This window comes from Pagrus pagrus (assembly GCF_965226575.1).
Source record: "Pagrus pagrus genome assembly, chromosome: 13".
NCBI classification, from domain to species: domain Eukaryota; kingdom Metazoa; phylum Chordata; class Actinopteri; order Spariformes; family Sparidae; genus Pagrus; species Pagrus pagrus.
Genome location: NC_140197.1, coordinates 6,471,512 through 6,489,846, shown reverse-complemented (window position 1 = coordinate 6,489,846; position 18,335 = coordinate 6,471,512). Strand labels below are relative to the sequence as shown.

General features: G+C 37.9%; 1 protein-coding gene across 6 annotated transcripts in view; it reads left to right on the top strand.

The window, feature by feature from the left end:
- rbfox1 (RNA binding fox-1 homolog 1) overlaps positions 1-13,669 on the top strand; it is a 433,204-nt gene extending 419,535 nt beyond the window's left edge. For 3 of the 6 annotated variants that reach the window (XM_084370875.1, XM_084370874.1, XM_084370876.1), the window contains exons 11-12: positions 1,347-1,422; positions 9,301-13,669. In XM_084370875.1, the coding sequence (XP_084227001.1) occupies positions 1,347-1,422; positions 9,301-9,423 (199 nt within the window). In that variant the 3' untranslated portion in view covers positions 9,424-13,669. Of the gene's footprint in view, positions 1-1,346; positions 1,423-8,924; positions 9,031-9,300 lie in introns of those variants that run through there. The other 3 variants (XR_014623865.1, XM_084370878.1, XM_084370877.1) reach the window with 3 other exon arrangements.
- The last annotated feature ends 4,666 nt before the right edge of the window (positions 13,670-18,335 follow it).

The window sequence follows — 18,335 nt, the reverse complement described above, 5'->3', positions numbered from 1 at the left end:
CCATTCACCACAATGCTTCAAGGAGTTTCAGCTGTGGCCCTGTGGTCACTCATCTGGCCTTGAACATGCCCGCGCATGTGGAGAGTGGGCCGTTTACACGTCATCAAATTGTATTTTACATTAACAGAACATAAAATTTTATTATTTTTTGATCAACTGAACATTTTTAAACTCTGACAAGTCATGATAGTATATTGAATCAATAGGCATAATTTGTGTGTCATCCAAGCTCAATAAAATAACAATTGCAAGTAAAAAGTCTAACAGAATCTCAGAACTTGATTTTTTATTTCACAAAAATATATATATTTAAGTAGTGACTAAAGGTCCCCTGAATTATTAATTGAATTAGTTTTTAGAGTGTGTGTATGTGGGTATGTCTGTATCTATGTGTCTGTCTGTGTATATGTGTAGGGAGAGGGACAAGATGGCCAACAGAATCTCGTTGAGAATTGTGTGAAAACGTGAGCCTACATGCTGCAGTCACACTGTTCCACACTGTCACCTACTCCAAAAGTGTCCTGTGCCAGGCTTTGCGCAAGGTTCACGGTGATAGATATAGAAGCCCATTTTCACCAGTTAAAGAAGAGGATAAGATGAAAACATAGCATGATGAAAAAATATTCCCGTGGTAAATCATAATTTTTAGAGAAAAAGCCATACTCCTGACATAAAAGGTGGAAATTATGAAATAAAAGATTCAAAATTATGAGATAAAAGTCATTATTATGAAATACATTGTCAAAATTATGAAATAGAAATTCAAATTATGAGTCACAGTTATATGACATAAAGATAATTACAATTATGAGATAAAAAGTCATAATTAAATAAGTAATTATTACATTTTATCTCATATTATATATATATATATATATATATATATATATATATATATATATATATACATACATTTTTTTTCTTTTTAATAACATTTTCTAATTCCCTTTTAATGCTGCTCCTTCTAGTAGGCCTACGCATGACCACAGTATTTATAAAATCCTGGCTACAGCACTGCAAGCAAGAACATTAACTAGCAAGGACGAAAGCAGCAAAACATCCTTTCATTTTTTGGAATACCTTAAAAGGTAAAAATTTCCGATGTTGAAAATAATGTAACCATGTGCATGCATCACATGTCATGCGTTTTAGGTGTGCTCCGGTACTTGAGTACTACAAATAGCACTACACCCCTGCTTAAGGCCACTTTCAAGCTGCTATATTTGATGAGTTGGGAGTGAGAACTCCCTGATAAAGCTGATAAACTTGATAAAGCAATAACTTTGGCACTGTCATAAGGAATTTGATATTTTGTTGGTTATTTCTTATTTCATGTGTTTCTACAGTTACGGACGAGTATATGCTACCGACCCCTACAACCACGCACTCACTCCAGCAGCCACATACAGCGTTGGTGCCATGGTAAGACTATAATGCTTTCCAGACATTTCTGTTCTTCATTCGCCATTCTCTTCACATCATCATCCTGTCTCTAATTTGTATCTGAAACCAAACTTTTTTGTCTCCACAATACATGTTAGAGTTGAGCTACTCTTTTGCAGTGCATGTCACTTGCTTGTATCAACATTGTTCAGAGTTATACTTGGTTCACAGGCTGGATTAGAGTGGACATAATGACTAACTATAATTATAAAACTAACAAAAAAGGATGACCAATTCTTGCATTTGGTGTTGTTGACTAAAGACATGGCAACATAAACCTGATCATTAATTATGTCAGCTGAGTTTTGGTGGTCATATTTATTTTTAAACATTAAAAGCATAAAAAGATGTGTGTGTGTATGATCATGTTGCCCTATCAAATGGCTGAGAAGCCTAAATAAAGGTTTTAACTGGCAGCTAAATTGTTAATCACAACATGTAGCTACCTCAAATCAGGTGCACTGGATGAGACAAAATGATTATTATGGATAAATCTTTTCTTTGCAGTGTCAAATGTAAAACTAAGAAGGGAAACCCAACTACACTCTGTTCACCATGCTGCCATCTGACAAAAGATAGAGATGTGTCCGCTGCCATACCACCACACTGTAGAGCAGCTTCTTTTCTCAGGATGTGAGACTCCTCAATTCAACTTCACTCCACCATAGAAAACAGGCTACAGCTTGCAGTCAACTAACCAATAGGGGCCAAGTGCATCTAAACTGAACCTCTTCACCACATTCACCTTCTGAAGACCCTTAAAACTTAACCCGTTAACAAAAGAAACAGTAATATTCTCCTGTAAGTTATTTCAACGTTTTGGACTACTTCAAAATAACTGAACACTCAAAAATGTGCTTCCATTGTGTTCAGGACTGAGGGGTCCATAACAACCCAGTCTCACATGAAAATATATAATAGCTAGGTTGGTCCACAGGGCAAAATGTAGTAGTTTTACAATAACACCTGTTAAATTGTGAGATGTCTACAATTTTTTTGGCCTTTTCTTTTCTATTGCCTGCATCCACGTCACGTGACCATCAACTTTCTGGCTGAGAGAACAAAAATCATGGCTGCCATTCCTTTTATTTCCAGTGAAAAAATATTTTAAGAAAGGTTTTACATTAAAATGTTTTTATCGAGAAATATGCACTTTATTTTCATAATCCTTGCTCAGTGAATGTATGTGGTCTTTAGTTTGTTAGTTTTTATGACGATTATTGCAGGTTTCGCCAGAAAATTTTGGGGCTGTTACATATGATATCGTTGCTATGGTGGTTGTTATAGACACTGCTATGTTGCTATGGTGGTTGCTATGGACACTGCTATGGCGGAAACCACGGCTTGCACGTTGTTTGTATCATTTTTTGCTTTGTGTAGTTATCTGGGCTGTTATATTATTTGTGTTTTTTTATATAGCTGTTTGATGGTGCTCTTTCAATAAAAAACAGCGATTTTACAGTGCCCCATGGATGACGTATTTTATCTTCTTCTGTGGATTTCCAATGTCTAGTGTAATGCGGATGTTGATTGCCATTGTTTTGCCAATTTTAAATTTATACATTTCAAACCTTACCTACCACTATGTGAGAGAGAAATTAGAATCAGAATCAGAAATACTTTATTATCCCCGAGGGGAAATTGTTTACGTTACAGCTGCTCCCATTCAAAGTCCAGAATATGCAGAAATAATAATAATAATAATAGTAACAATACTACTACTACTACTACTACTTCTAATAATAATAATAATAATAATAATAATAATAATAATAATATCCATATATAAACAAGAACAACAAAAACAAAACAAAAATACATGAAATGTACACTCCACTAGAATAAATATACTAGGGGTGTGCAGAGCAGCCGATATTTGTATCTGTATTTGTATTTGTATAGGGGGGAAAAGTATTTGTATTTGTATTCGAGTAAAATTCAAAATAGGCGTAATTTTTTATTTTTTTTTTTGAGTTACACTTCTAATTTTCGTTATAGTGTAAGCATTCTTTAATTATCCATTATAATAATTATGGATATGCAATATTGGTTGATGTTTTTCCATAAATCCAGCAATGAACATGTAACAAGGAATGTCATTGAAAAGAAAATAACATAACAGCCATTACCTCATCCATGGTTAAACCAACAACTAATAAAATATCATTGTGAACATTATGAACCCCACCACCACCCGTCCTTGTTGGAGGACGTTGAACAGACATAATAATAAACAAATAATACTTAAAAGAACTGTTCTTTCTAATGCACAGAGCTCCAAGAACTAAACTTGATCTGTAAATAATATGACATAGTAGCCTATAGCTAACGGTCATCATGCTTCTGGCCTCTACCTGGTCATTTTACTAAACTTAACCAACTCCCTTCTTCATTGCCAAAAACCCAACCAAAGCACCGAGCAAAGAATTGTTTTTTCTCCCCCGGTCTGCTGTCAGCAGGGTCGCCGGCTGCAGCAGCCTCGCGCCCGTGAAGTGGGCTCAAGCCGCGTTCAGCCGCGCTCGAGCGGAGCGGGGGAGAGAAACAATGTGTATTTCTTTTACTCTGTGGAAGATCTCCCAACAGAGTGAGGGACAAAGCAAGTGGGACAGATCTGCCCAGTCCCTGAGCAGCGCACGTTTCACAGACAAGCCACAACGCAGAGTGTAAACAACGTCACCTGGTTCAGCAGCACCATGGACAGCTGCGGGGCGGGGGGGTCGGAACAGCGGTGTTTCGACCCCCCCACCCCCGACTCCTGAACGTCACTCACTCACTCATCCGGGCATGTACTGCGGTCTCATGAGGAAACGTAGCTTTTTGATATGATGTTTTTCTTGTTCCCGAATGCAAATATTTTTTAAAGTATCTGTTCGAAATAAGATAAAAAAAACACGTTATTTGTGCCTTTCCGAATACCGTATTCGGGTTTGGCTCCACCCCTAAAATATACATATATAAATTGAATAGTGCCAAAGTTCAAAACTTTGCGAGAAATTGAACAGTTTGATGGCCACTGGCAGGAATGATTTCCTGTTGCGCTCTGAGGTGCATCTTGGTAGGATTAGTCTAGTGCTGAATGTACTCCTGTGGCTGACCACCACGTCATGGAGTGGATGGGAGCCATTGTCCAAGATGACATGTAACTTGGAGAGCGTCCTCCTCTCTGACACCACCGTCAGAGAGTCCAGCTCCACTCCCACAACGTCAATGGCCTTATGGATCAGTCAGTTCAGTCTTTTTGCATCCGCTACCCTCAGCCTGCTGCCCCAGCACACAACAGCATAGAGGATAGCACTGGCCACCACAGACTCATAAAACATCCTGAGCATAGTCCGGCAGATGTTGAATGACCTCAGTCGTCTCAGAAAATAGAGACAACTCTGTCCCTTCCTGTAGAGGGTGTTAGTGTTCTTAACCCAGTCCAGTTTATTATCAATGTGGACTCCCAGGTACTTATAATCCTCTGCAATGTCCATACTGACCCCAGGGATGGAAACAGGGGTCAACGACACCTTGGTCCTCCTCGGGTCCACAACCAGTTCCTTGGTTTTTGTCACATTGAGCTGTAGATGGCTCCGCTCACACCATGTGACAAAGTTGTCTACAGTAGTCCTGTACTCATCCTCAGCACCTTCACTGATACATCCAACTATTGCTGAGTCATCAGAGAACTTGTGGAGATGACAGGTCTCTGTGCAGTAGTTTAAGTCTGTGGTGTAGAGGGTAAAGAGGAAGAGAGAGAGGACAGTCCCCTGTGGGGCCCTGGTGTTGCTGACCACTCTATCTGATACACAGTGTTGTAAGTGCAAATACTGTGGTCTGCCAGTCAGATAGTCAATAATCCAGATCACAAGGGGGGAATCCACCTGCATCGCTGTCAGCTTCTCACCCAGTAGAGCTGGACGGATGGTGTTATATGCACTGGAGAAGTCAAAAAACATGACTCTCACAGTGCTCACTGGTATGTCCAGGTGGGCGTAGACACAGTTGAGCAGGTAGATGATGGCATCTTCAACTCCAAGTTTGGGCTGATAGGCAAACTGTAGGGGGTCCAAGAGTGGTTTGACCAAGGGCAGGAGCTGCTCCAAGATGAGTCTCTCCAGGGTCTTTGTGATGTGGGAGGTCAGTGCCACAGGTCTGTAGTCCTTGAAGCCACAGGGACGCGTCGTCTTCGGCACAGGTGAAGATGAAGTACTCCACATAGCTGGGGGGCACAGGCTTTGAGCACCTTGGGGCTGACACCATCAGGAGCCGCAGCCTTGCCCGAGTGGAGTCTCACCTGCTGTCTCCTAACATGGTCAGCTATGATGCTCAGTGTAGAGGTGACAGGTAGGGGAGTGAGTTTGGAGGCCAGGGGAGGAGGAGTGGGGAGGGATCTCACAGGAGGATGAAAGGCTGTAAGGAGGAAGAGGGGGTGGAGAAGGTGGTAGTTGGTAGACAGCAGTAGGATTGATGGTGGTGTTATCAGGGGGTGCAGGGGCCTCAGTATGAAATCTATTTAGTGACCAAAATAAGTAACCTTAAGAGATAAACCTGTTGACAAACAAAAATTTTCATTTTCATTTGTTCATTAACCTATTCGTATTGTTGATTGATCAAGAACACTTTGGTGTTTTTGTGATGAGAAATGTTTGGATATCATTTAACTCGACAGTTAGGAGCATACTTTCGGGTAGAGGGTCCTCTGGTCCGCCCACAGGACTGACGCGAAACATTTACTGTACTGACTAAATTATAAATATATGCTGTATATAAATTGACCAAGTGTCTATAGTAACAACCATAACAACGATATCATATGTAACAGCCCCAAAATTTTCTGGCGAAACCGGCAATAATCTTCGTAAAAACTAACAAACTAAAGACCACATACATTCACTGAGCGAGGATTATGAAAATGAGTGCATATTTCTCAATAATGTTAACCATTTTAACCTTTCTTAAAATTTTGCATTTTTCGCTGGAAATAAAAGGAATGGCAGCCATGTTTTTTGTTCTCGCAGCCAGAAAGTTGACGGTCATGTGATGTGGACGCAGGCAATAGAAAAGAATTGGCCAAAAAAATTGTAGACATCTTACAATTTAAGAGGCGTTATTGTGAAACTACTACATTTTGCCCTGTGGACCAACATAGCTATTATACATTTTCATGTGAGACTAGGTTGTCCATAATGACTATAACATCTAAAAATTAAAAAATGTGTCTATTGGTTCACTGACTAGAAACATCTGCATTGTTAGCTATATAAGTATAATACATTTTGTCAACAAAAGTCTAAAATCTCCCCACCATTTCATCTACCCCACACAGTACCGTCCCCCTCCCCCATCCCATTCTCTTCTTCAGTCACTGTGCATGAGCTTTTTGTGCAACGCTGACATCTCCTCACTTAAACGTAATTGAATTTGTCTGTGCTGCTAACGGCGGTCCAAATGACACATTAATCCCACCTGTAAAAGGTGATGAATGTCTTCATGCCTTGGCAGCCCAGTCCATGTTAGTTATTATATTTCTAATTTGGTGGATACCACCTCACCCCACACTTCCTGGTAATGAAATAATTAGTCATTCTGATAATTAAATCCCTTGTGGTGCCACAGCCACAGAGAGGAGGCAAAGGAGGAGAGAAGTGAGTAAGAAAGCTGGGCCGACTGGAGGGAAAGATTGTTGGAACTTACTGGTGAAACAACGTGGATTTGAACAGAAATTCAGGCCCAGCTACTGTGTAACTGATAACCAAACTGTTTGCAAGCAAAAGAAAATTACCTGCATCAAAATAAGGTTAAAGTGTCAGTCCACCAATCAGCCATGGTGCCACACCTAGCATTTAAACAATTTGCATTCTTTCTGCTACCATGTATTGCTGCTACAAACTTAAGTTTTATTTCAATAAAAGGTTTTAATTCTTAGTTTTGATCATTAAGTCTATCAGTTATGCCATCATTGTACATGTCTACATCACTAACATTTATCACTGCACATGGTGAAATATCCCACAGTTTGGGTGAGCCTTTCTATGGAAAGCTGTTACCAATATGATGAATGAATGATTTTTGACCTACCATTAGGCCGTGTAGTGGGTGTCAGGCTGTGTGTTTCCCAGTTCCCAGATTTGATTGCTGCATGTTCGACCATGAAATGGTTTCAGTCCACCATCATGCAGGACATTCAAAATCCCCTTTTACTGCTCTGAGGGGTGAGGAGTGCGAAGCATTATGGACGAGGATACATGAGCAGTCTTTGTAGAAGTCTTTTCTCAAACAGACTTACCCCTTTATTAGAAATATGTTAGTGACTGAATGTTGTAGTTCATCAGGATGCTTTGGAAATGCATGACAGCATCACAGCAGTTTAACTTAACTTGACTTAAGTGTATTTCTCTCAAGTTTTTAGATTTTATTTCTTTTCTGATTTGTCACACATGAGGCTGAAAATCACAGTCTGTTGGGTTGTTCTTAGATATTTTTAATTTCTACTTTCACTAAAACATTTGGGACATCTTTTCCTGCAACTCTCCTTGGGTCTTTAGTAGAAGGGATTGATGTGCAAAGAAAAGGTGCAAGTGAGGGAAACATGGGCAGGGTTTACCTTGAGTTTGTGAGGTTATCCAATAAAAAATGACTTAACTCAGGGCTAAAAGGCGCAGGTGTGAAATGGGGCCAAAGTAAACAGTGTAGTCAAGCAGCATTCTAGAATGTTAGCTGCTGCTAGCCACCTTCGCTGTATCTACTGCTGGTAAACGTATTATATGCCCCACAGAAAATAATGTAGTCATTTTTCTTCTACTTCTTCTTACAGATATTCACAATATTGGCCTTTTTATGTGTATACTCAAGTTTTCAGTATAGTCAAGGAAAGAACAAGATTTCACTATGGAATTGTGTGTGAGAGTGCAGGTCAGACTACAGGATGATCAAATGGGATTCCTCTCAATAACTGGGTTTTGTTGAGTTGGGCCCTCAACACCAAGATGCTTACACCCCCCTCTTTACCTGCACTCACACTCTGCATTTCAAAGCAACATTGCTGGCTAACATCTGTCTCTAATACCTGTGCTGGCAAAAAGCCTCTCCTTGCCAGTCACCAACACACCCTTACCACCAAATTGGCCGAGACGTAGCTAACATTACTGTACCAAGAGCAAGTCTGGCTAAGTCTTGGTCTGAGATAGGAATTCTTTTTTAGACAAATAAAGTCATGTATTCTCTTTTTTTATTTAGCTTTTCAGCTTGATAAAAAGCCTGGTAAAAGATACACCGATTAAACTGTGAAATTTACATAAACAAATACATTTCATAATGTATCTAAAATGAGCTAAAATCTCCATCACCTCCTCCCAGTTAAAACCAGCATGATCCATCTAACAGATTCAGCCGTCCTGGTTCAAATTTTGCTTAAAATCAACGTCTGACTTATTTTCTTTGATTCATCTTTTCCTGCATTTGTTCATGGTTGTATTAACTATATTTCTTTCACATAGCTGTTGGCATGTACCCCTGGCATGAAGCGTCTCGCTGTGCTTGCTGCATGACGATTGCTCCGGTCATTGGTCCATTCATCCCCCATGGGTTTGCACTGGAATAACGGTAACGTAATGTTGAAACTTTGGTTTGTAGTTTGTGCAGGAACAAGAGGGGCTAACAAGGTTTGTGTGTGTGTGTGTGTGTGTGTGTGTGTGTGTGTGTGTGTGTGTGCGCGCACGCATGTTTTTTCATGCCCTTTTTTGTATGTTGACCTTGGTGTTTCAATAAATATGTGGGTATGTGTTTTTGCATTTTCTTGTGGGTGTGTGTGTGTGTGTGTGTGTGTGTGGTTGTGTGTGTTGCTGTGTTTGTACATGTATGTGTGTGTTTCAGAATGCATTCGCCCCGCTAACAGATGCCAAAACTCGGAGCCATGCCGACGACGTAGGGCTAGTGCTGTCCTCTCTCCAAGCAAGTATATACCGGGGGGGCTACAGCCGCTTCGCACCCTATTAGCAACACCTCCAACCCATACTCAACCTTCCAACAGGAGAGACAGAAAGTGTGTGTGAGAGTGAGTGTGTGAGCGAATGAGAATGACAGGGAAACCAAGTTATCAGAGGAGAGATGATATTGAGGCCTGGGTATTGCAATACATGCAGTTTGTGCATCATTTCAGCATCTCCTAAGAGAGAGGAGTAAGAAAAAAGAATACGAATGAAATGACAGCTGATATTTTTCATCTTATACCTCAGATATTTTGTGCTGTGTATTTTGATATTGTGGGTTTTTAATTTCTAAAGATTTAAACATGAATTATCAGCTGTAGAGGTTTTTCCATGATACTAATAGAGAGCTACTAGTAATGATTAGGACACAAAGGAAATATTTATCTGATACAAATTGTTAGGGCTTGTATCGAACTCCAACCCTGTAAGATAGGTCATAGTCAAACTTCCGGGTTTTTATGTTTTGTAAGTGTTAAAGTGACTATGCTCGTCAAGTGCTGTTGTTTCCTTTGGCACTTCCTCTGTCAGGTTAGTAATGATAGTTAATTTTGTTCTGTTGTTTTAAGAGGAAGTAAAGAAGCTTTGGAAAAAATGTACCCTTATGAGGGCAGGGTTGGTATGTTTGAGAAGCTGAGGGCAGCCAGGATTTATTATTTTTAAGTTTATAATCTTGAGATCACAACTTTTTTATCTTGTTACCTCGGGAATAGACTCTTACTTGTGACTCTAACTTCATTATCATCACATGCTGATACTTATTTTGACAAAAATAATGATTCCTTCCAAAAACAAAATCCAATGCAGTGCTTGCATAATCATGAAATTTGCACGTATTGTAGCCCAATTTGTCACATGAAGTCTTCTTTTTGTTTGTTATTAACATATGAAACTGCATTACATTCAAAAAGAAGGAAATGGGGCAACACTCATAATAACCATCATTAATAATTGCTAAATGTATAGTTAATCCTTAGTTCATAGTTATGTCACTATTAACAAAGAATTTAATGCTTTATAATTTGTTTATTAGGCAGTTGTAAAAGTTTGTAAACATCAGTTGAAACTGTATAATGGCCATCCAAATAAAGTTTATAGATGAAATGCACAGTATTTATTAACCATTTATTTAAAATAAATAAATAAAGTAAACAATCGTTTTAATAGTGAATTAACTATTAACTAAAGTTTTATTACTAGTTTAAGAATTATAAATTTAGCATTTATTGATGATGGTTTTTACAAAGTGTTACTGAAAATGTCCATGTGATTCTGATTTTGTTGATTCATTTTTCAAGTATAAATATTTTCCAACATAAGTTATATTTAATGCCTACAGACATTGATTTTTGGCCTAAATATGTTTGGTCAATCATGCATGTCGTTTAGCCTGTCTAATTAACAGCTTTTGTTGGTTGTACAAAATGCCCAAACCGCTAGCCACATGCATTCCATCTGTTCAATCTCTCCTGTTCAGCTTGCAAGTCAAAGTTGGCTGAGAGCTGCCAATGTAGTAATGATAACTACATGGCATCTTTGAAATATTTTTGAACTTGTATACATACATTATGGCTCTTGCTTGATTGCTGTTTGCTGTCAGCACCCGACAGCTGGTAAACTTGAATCCAAGCTGTTTGTATAACAGTGCAATCCAATAGTACAACTCGTTTTTTGACTGATCACTTAATGCTCATACAGCATCTGAACTTGTGAGTTATGTATGAGGTCACAGTGATTGACAGATATCTCTCTCACTGCATAAATATTACACTCAACACCAAAAAACAGCCGTTAACATTAAATAAAAGCTCAACATGCCCATTCTGAACTGACCAGATAGATTGTGACCCGAAAATTTGCATCGCAACAACAAGTTTATAGGATTTTTGGATTGGATATTGGATTATTGCAGAAAATGTATGTGTGGCAAATGCAAATTTATGATACTTGCACATTTTGTTCAGTAACATAATCTTAACAAATGAACACCACTTTCAAAATGCTATTTTGTATAAATGGAATTACCCGAAGTAAAAAGCTAGTGTTAGGCTACAAACAAACTACACTGCGGTTGCAGGACTTCAACATCACCACCACTAAGCTTCGTACCACACTACATACTTCTACATGCTACTCAATCTACAAGTTGGACAGTTAGAGTTAAAATAAATTGAAAGTCAGCCTTTAAAGACGGACTAGTGAGAAGTTGAGTCTCCAAGTTCAGTGGGATGACATTTAATGTCCCCAACAACCTCTGTACTCACATTTAGCCACTTGTTAGCAACCACCATTTTAAAGATACATATGCTCTTTATACAAGGGGAACTTACTGACATAGTTAATGTCATAGAACAAAATGTGTGTGTTAAGCAGACCTTATTTCAGGGATTTACCTACAGCATCAGCTTATATGGCTACATTGATTGGAGAGGTTGACAATAATTACTCATAATAATCGTCATAAACATCTTATCGTCATTCCTTTTTTTTCCTTTGGTGAATGCAACTCATTTTTATAATAGCAAGATTCTTAGTTATAACAAGATGCTTCTTTAACTTTGATGAAAAAAATGCAACAAACTGTTTCTCTAATAATGGGATCCTCGCTCTTCCATAGTTATCGTTATCCCTCTAAAAAAAATACCAAAATTACAATACAAAATGAGCAATCGCAGCTGCTCCCAGCTTCCATAGATTATAGAGGTTTAGTTTGGTTTCTTTTTGGGGAGAGAATGGTGCGAGTCACCACGGTATTCTCTCTCCACTCGTAGATTTATTGACTAAATAATGTGGTTTTATCTTACATCACTTCAAGCCAAAGGAACTGGTGGACATATCTGGTGTGTTTATGTGTATAGTCAAGATTCTACATAGATATGAATTATGAGATTTAAAAAAAAAATGGCAACTAAACTGTTCAACGATACAATTGATGGGATATGAAAAAGAATTAGGGCCACAAGTAAAAAAAAATATTTTTTACTTAGAAATTACATTAATTGAATTACTCTAAGGAAAATGTTGGGATCCTGGGGTAGTGAGTCAGACTTTAATCACAGAATTTTGACTCAGAATTCAGAGATTAAATGTTTTGTGGCACTAATCCTCTTCCATACGGGGTAGTGTTGGTCATCCAGACGTATGTTATGATGTTTTTTATATAAACTTCCAATATATTCATTGGTATAACTGATGATTTTTATATTACAGGAGAGATTTAAAATATATATATAGCAGTGGCCAGTGCCACTGTGTCTATTTTATCTTTTTGTTCATTTTGGTTTGCCTTGTTTCTTTTATTTTCTATTATAATTAAAATGAAAGGGGGATAAAGTGTAATAATATAACAATGTATTCTATTTGAACTGTGCAGTGAAGATGTTCTCTTATATGAAATACACAATGGTATGTTTTAGATTTAGATGAGTAGATCAGTTGTTAGGGCGAGTTATCTAATTTTCTATCAAATCATATTCAGATTTTTATTCATTCTTTTCAGATAATATAATCACAATGTAGATACTCTAAATCATCGGCTGTACCATTTTGCACATGTCATTTTCACATAAACCTGAGACATATCAGTGCTGTAGGTGTATTTTTTAGCTGTTTTTTTAATCAGTTCTATAATTTCTGATTCTGCTCTTCCTCTCATGTCAATCTTAATGTGACATCACTTCTGTTGTTTTCTAGAACTCAACCTTTACTCTTTGAGAATTAACTGTTTGAATATTACAATAATAAATAAATATGAGAATGAAATGATTTGTGAACAGGCTAATCTATGATGTATATAGAAGTTAAAGGAATTAATCTGTAGTGTATTTGAAAAGCACTACACAGGCAACAGGAGCTCTGCTACAGCTACAGGTTGCTTCCTGTGCCACATTCTGTTTACAACTATTCCCAATTAGTGGTGTTGCTAAATATCTCCCTTTTTGTATTTATAACAAATTAGATAAGAAAAATCTCAGATGCATCCCATTATAAAAAAAGGCAGCAGTAAGCCATGGGGCTACATGGCTCCGCTGGTTCCAACCTTTGTCTGTGTGCTGCGTGTGACAACCGTCAATCAGAACTTGGACAACTTGTAGTCCTCTCTATGCTGAATGTCTGACTCAGCAACTACTTCATACAAACTCTGCTTCCAGTAGCTGTTGTGGTTCAAAAAAATGCTTCCTACCCAGTCATTGTATGTGCATGTACTATGGTTCTTCCACTGATCAATAACCATCAATAAAGTTTTGTTTTCTCAAGATGTTCTCGTCTGTTTCATCTTTTAATTTTTTAACGACTAAAAGACTCTCAAAAATTATTAGCAAGCTGGCCAGATTGCAAATTGTCTGACAGTTTTGATTTTAACCTCAGCACTGTAGTGTACTGTATGTCATGGGCCGAGTATGATTTGCTCTGTGTGTTATTCAACATTTTATTTATTGACATCAAATCCCACGAAAAGAGCAAAACCAAAAATGTGTTAGTCTGTCTCTCAAAATGTTCTGACTTCTCGACCCTGTCTATAGTTCTCAGTTACAAGGCCAAAAACCCAACTGAACATAAGTCTGTATAGATCACGCATGGATCCATTTTTAAGAACAGCTCAGTATCTTGCTGATGCAGTTGGCCACATTCTTTTAGCAAATGTTACCCAAAAAGGAAGAAATAGTTAATTTGCTGATGGGGACTATTTCCCCCTGTGGATTTCAACACGTTCCTAATACTCTATAGTATAGTATACTCTTGTAGTAATAAATAATACATCTGGGGCAGCAGGACATTGTAATAAACTATGTGTCTTCATGTGATGAAGTGCAACAGTGTGGCTCATCTTTTAAAGTGTTTTTAATAGTTTTTGGACAACAATGGAGCTCTATGGCACATACAAGTAAGACATATCAGGCTTTGATTAACACATCAGTTCATTGTTATTTTAAATATTTTCATGGGATCTGTTGAGAGTAAGAAATTAAGATATTGAAAGACTTATGATTTAATTTTCCCGCTGATTTAAAGGCAACCTTGTTTGTCTAATAAATCAGGTGCATTTTGAAGAAATAGTGTAACCTAAGGAGGGTGTTCAAATTAAGACTGAGAAGGTCCAGGTGGTGGACGGTTAAGAAAAGTGTTCCCTCTCCCGAAGTGTCTAAGACAGCAGCCTGGTCAGTGTAAGTATTACACTATAGTAACCCCTCTAGCATTATTTCTGGAAGTTCCCGTCTAGCGCAGCAGTATAAGGAGCAAGAAAAGTCTGTGAAGGGTGTAGTCAACGTGTTTGGATGGGTCATAAATAGGACATTCCCCAAAGAGACCTAGGTTTGATCCCCTTGGGTCACCAATGCCAAGATACATTTGTTTTTAAGTTATGTTATGTTAAGAAGTTATCTTACGTTAACTATCTAATGTTCTGTAAGCAACGTGACTGAGGTACATAGTTATTTTAACCCAAAGCATGATATTTTGCTAATGCAAATTTTTGTGTCTAAACCTAACCAAACTGCAAAGGAGACTCAACAATCAACTTTCCTACCTTCCCTACTTTTAAACTCCTCTTCAGTGTGGATTTTTGTTTGTAATGATGTTAATATCAGAATTTTCCTTTGATTTCAAATGCTTGATGTTGTAACTGAAATTCAATGATTGAGTTTTGGTGTCACATGTTTGTTTTTTTTTTGATTACATTTGATTCTGAAGTTTGCTTTATTTCATTTTTTTTTCTTTTAGTTTTTTAAAAATAAATAAATGTATATCCGTGTTAGCTGTCCATTATAATTGAGCAAATGCTTTCCTTGAACAAAATGAAGCAGCAACATCAACCATTATTCTTTTTTTTTTTTTTTTTTTTTTTGCAGACAACTGCTAAGGCATGAAAATAACCACAATCGGTGGGGAAACATGTGTACTGTCTTTGTTGTCTTCGTTTCCACCCCATAAACCCTTGTTTTTACATTTAGTATTCAGTTTAATATGAAAAGGATGATCTTCTAATTTTGAATCCCACGGAACACCTTGAGCGCGCATTGCTGCCCGTAACTGTAAATAAAAGAAAAAGGAAGTGCCCGGAAGGTCAAAAGTTCTTTGTAATTCCCGGAATTCAAGGAGACCTTGTTTCCCTATAATGTCCTGGAGTGTATTTACTCCCCTATCACTCCACTGGGGAAAAGAAATAGGTTTCCCATCTATTAGAAGACTAAAATTATGAAAGATTGGAGACTGACGAAAACATTTTGTGTGTATTTTTGCAAACTGTTGGACTTTGAGCCACACAGTGAAGAGGTAAGAAATAATTGGTCCAAAGTCACGTTTCACTAGCTTACATGAAATATTAGAATGTATCAGGTTATGCAGGCTATATAGACATGTTAGTTTCTCCTCAATAGGACGCCATGAAACCTGACTGTGTGGATTTAACCAAACAGCAAGTGGACGTAGGACAAAGCACCACGAGTACCACTCAAAATTGGGCAAGTTCACACCACCTGCTGATTTGTGCCTTTGCAATGTAGAGGTTTTAATTCTCGGTTTTTTCTTATTCCAGAGAAATTGATTTATTGTAGAGTGCAATTTTTTCCAATAATTGTATGGAGGGGCGAGGGGGATCATTGAACTTACAAAATTTACACGTGGCAAAACATTCATCTTGATCACAGATAATCTTGAATTAAAGGAAGTAGGGAGTTTACCCCATTTTGTTAAATCTTCCTCTATATCCTTCAAAGCCTTGTTATAATTGTTTATGGTTATCAAATCCAAAGAAGGAAAAATAGAAACACCTAAATATTTAAAATTAGTGACAACAGGTATAGGAAGGTTTAAAGAAGGAGTCTGATCACTTTGCTCACCCAGTAACATTAATGCTGTTTTGCTCCAGTTGACTTTATATCCAGAGATATTACTAAAGGTCTCAAATATTTTCATCAGATATGGAAGTGATTCTGCCAATGAGGTCCAAGCTGAGGCCAAAGAGCCAAATATAACTCCGGAGGTAAACCATCAATGCCTGGTGATCGGCCTTTATTCATTGATTTGATAGCTTGGCCTAGCTCCTCTATAGTGATTGATGCCTCTAATGAGTGTACAACATCCAAGGGCAATTTAGATAAAGATAACGAACTAAAAAAATCATCAGAGGTTTTTTCGTCATAATCCACCTCCGATGTATATAGTTTTTGGAAAAACCCTTTTAAAGGTGTGATTAATCTTTACAGGATCAGAGGTTAAAGTTCCTTCTTCAGTTCTGATCGCTGCAATATTTGCTATTTGGTTATTTGCTCTTAGCTTAAGCGCGAGAAGACGACCAGGTCGGGCGGTATTTATATAATGATTTTGTCTCATGCGATGCATGATAAATTTAGTTTTTTGTCTCAGCAGACTACTAAGTTCATCCAAAAGGTTCTGGCGGCAGGTTCTTTTTAATGTTTTCAAGCGACATATCATTCAACATACTTTGTTCTGTTGCTACGATTTCAGCCTCAAGAGAATCAATACGGCGCTTTCTACTTTTATTAAGATTTGATGCGAATGATATGGTTTTATTTCTGATGCAACCTTTAATTGCGTCCCATAATACTCGAGGGTCGTCGACAGATGTACTGTTTATGTGTATAAAATCTTTTAATTCAGCCTCCAGTTCTGTTATGTACACATCATTTTGGACCAAACTAGCATTAAAACGCCAATGAGGGGCTCTAGGTTGGCCAGCTCTTATCGAAAAGGTGCATAATACAATTCTATGATCAGATAATGGTGTTGGACACAGAGTAGTGCTATCAATATTACTAAAGAGAGTTTTGGAGACAAAAATATAATCGATTCTTGAGAAAGTCTTGTGGCAAGCGGAGTAGAAGGAGAAGTCCCGAATAGAGGGGTTCATCAACAGCCAAATATCCTCTAGTCCATAATCAGCAGACAGTTTTCGTAGGACAACTGTTGATCTCTACTCTCTGTCACCCCTGTTCGGTCTGTCTCATGCAGCCACACCGCATTAAAATCACCTCCTATCAAAAGCTCAAACTCATGGAGGTCTAGTAATATTGATGTTAATGAATCATAAAAATGTTGATCAAAACAATTTGGAGCATAGGCACAAATCAGAACAATTTTCACACCATCATAAACAGTGATGGGCAAATTACTTTGAAAAAGTAACTAATTACAATTACAAATTACTTCTTAAAAAAGTAATTGAGTTAGTAACTCAATTACTCTATTATAAAAGTAACTAATTACTAGGAAAAGTAATTTTTGCGTTACTAAAACAAAGTAATATGTCAAAGAATTTGGCTTTTTAGAAGCATGTTTCACACGCCAGTTTCATAGAGTAGAGTGTTTATATTTCCACTTGCTAAACGCCGACTTTCCCACTTTATCCTCCTCTTCTGTACTCGCCATTTCTTCTCTGTCTATCACTTTGGTTTTACCGGTCGAAAGTTGTGTGTGTGCGCCGCACAGAAGCTACGTCGGTTTGTGTGTAAAATAAATTCCTACAAGGATTCGTCAATGTCACGCAGCTATACATCGTCAAGTCAGTTACTTCCTTGTTCCATATCCGCAAAACATGACCTGTCTTATCCTTGGTATTTATCGAAACCGTGTTGTACTAGTGTGCTCTCTACTTTGCAGCCCGCTTATGAAGTGAGGAGGAGGAAAGGAAGAAAAGAAAAAACAATAGCCTAGAACTCATGCTGGCTGCAGGCTTTTTTTTTTTTACCATGATCGCGCTGGGGCCCCGATTTTAGTAACGGCAACACAAGTCATGTTAGTAACGGAAACGGCGTTAGTAACGCTGGATAAAGTAATTAATTAGATTACAAATTACAGAGGAATGTAACGGCGTTACGTAATCGCGTTTATTCTAACGGCGTTAGTCTCAACACTGATCATAAATAGTCTTACAGAAAGTGATTCGCCCGTCATCACTGCCCC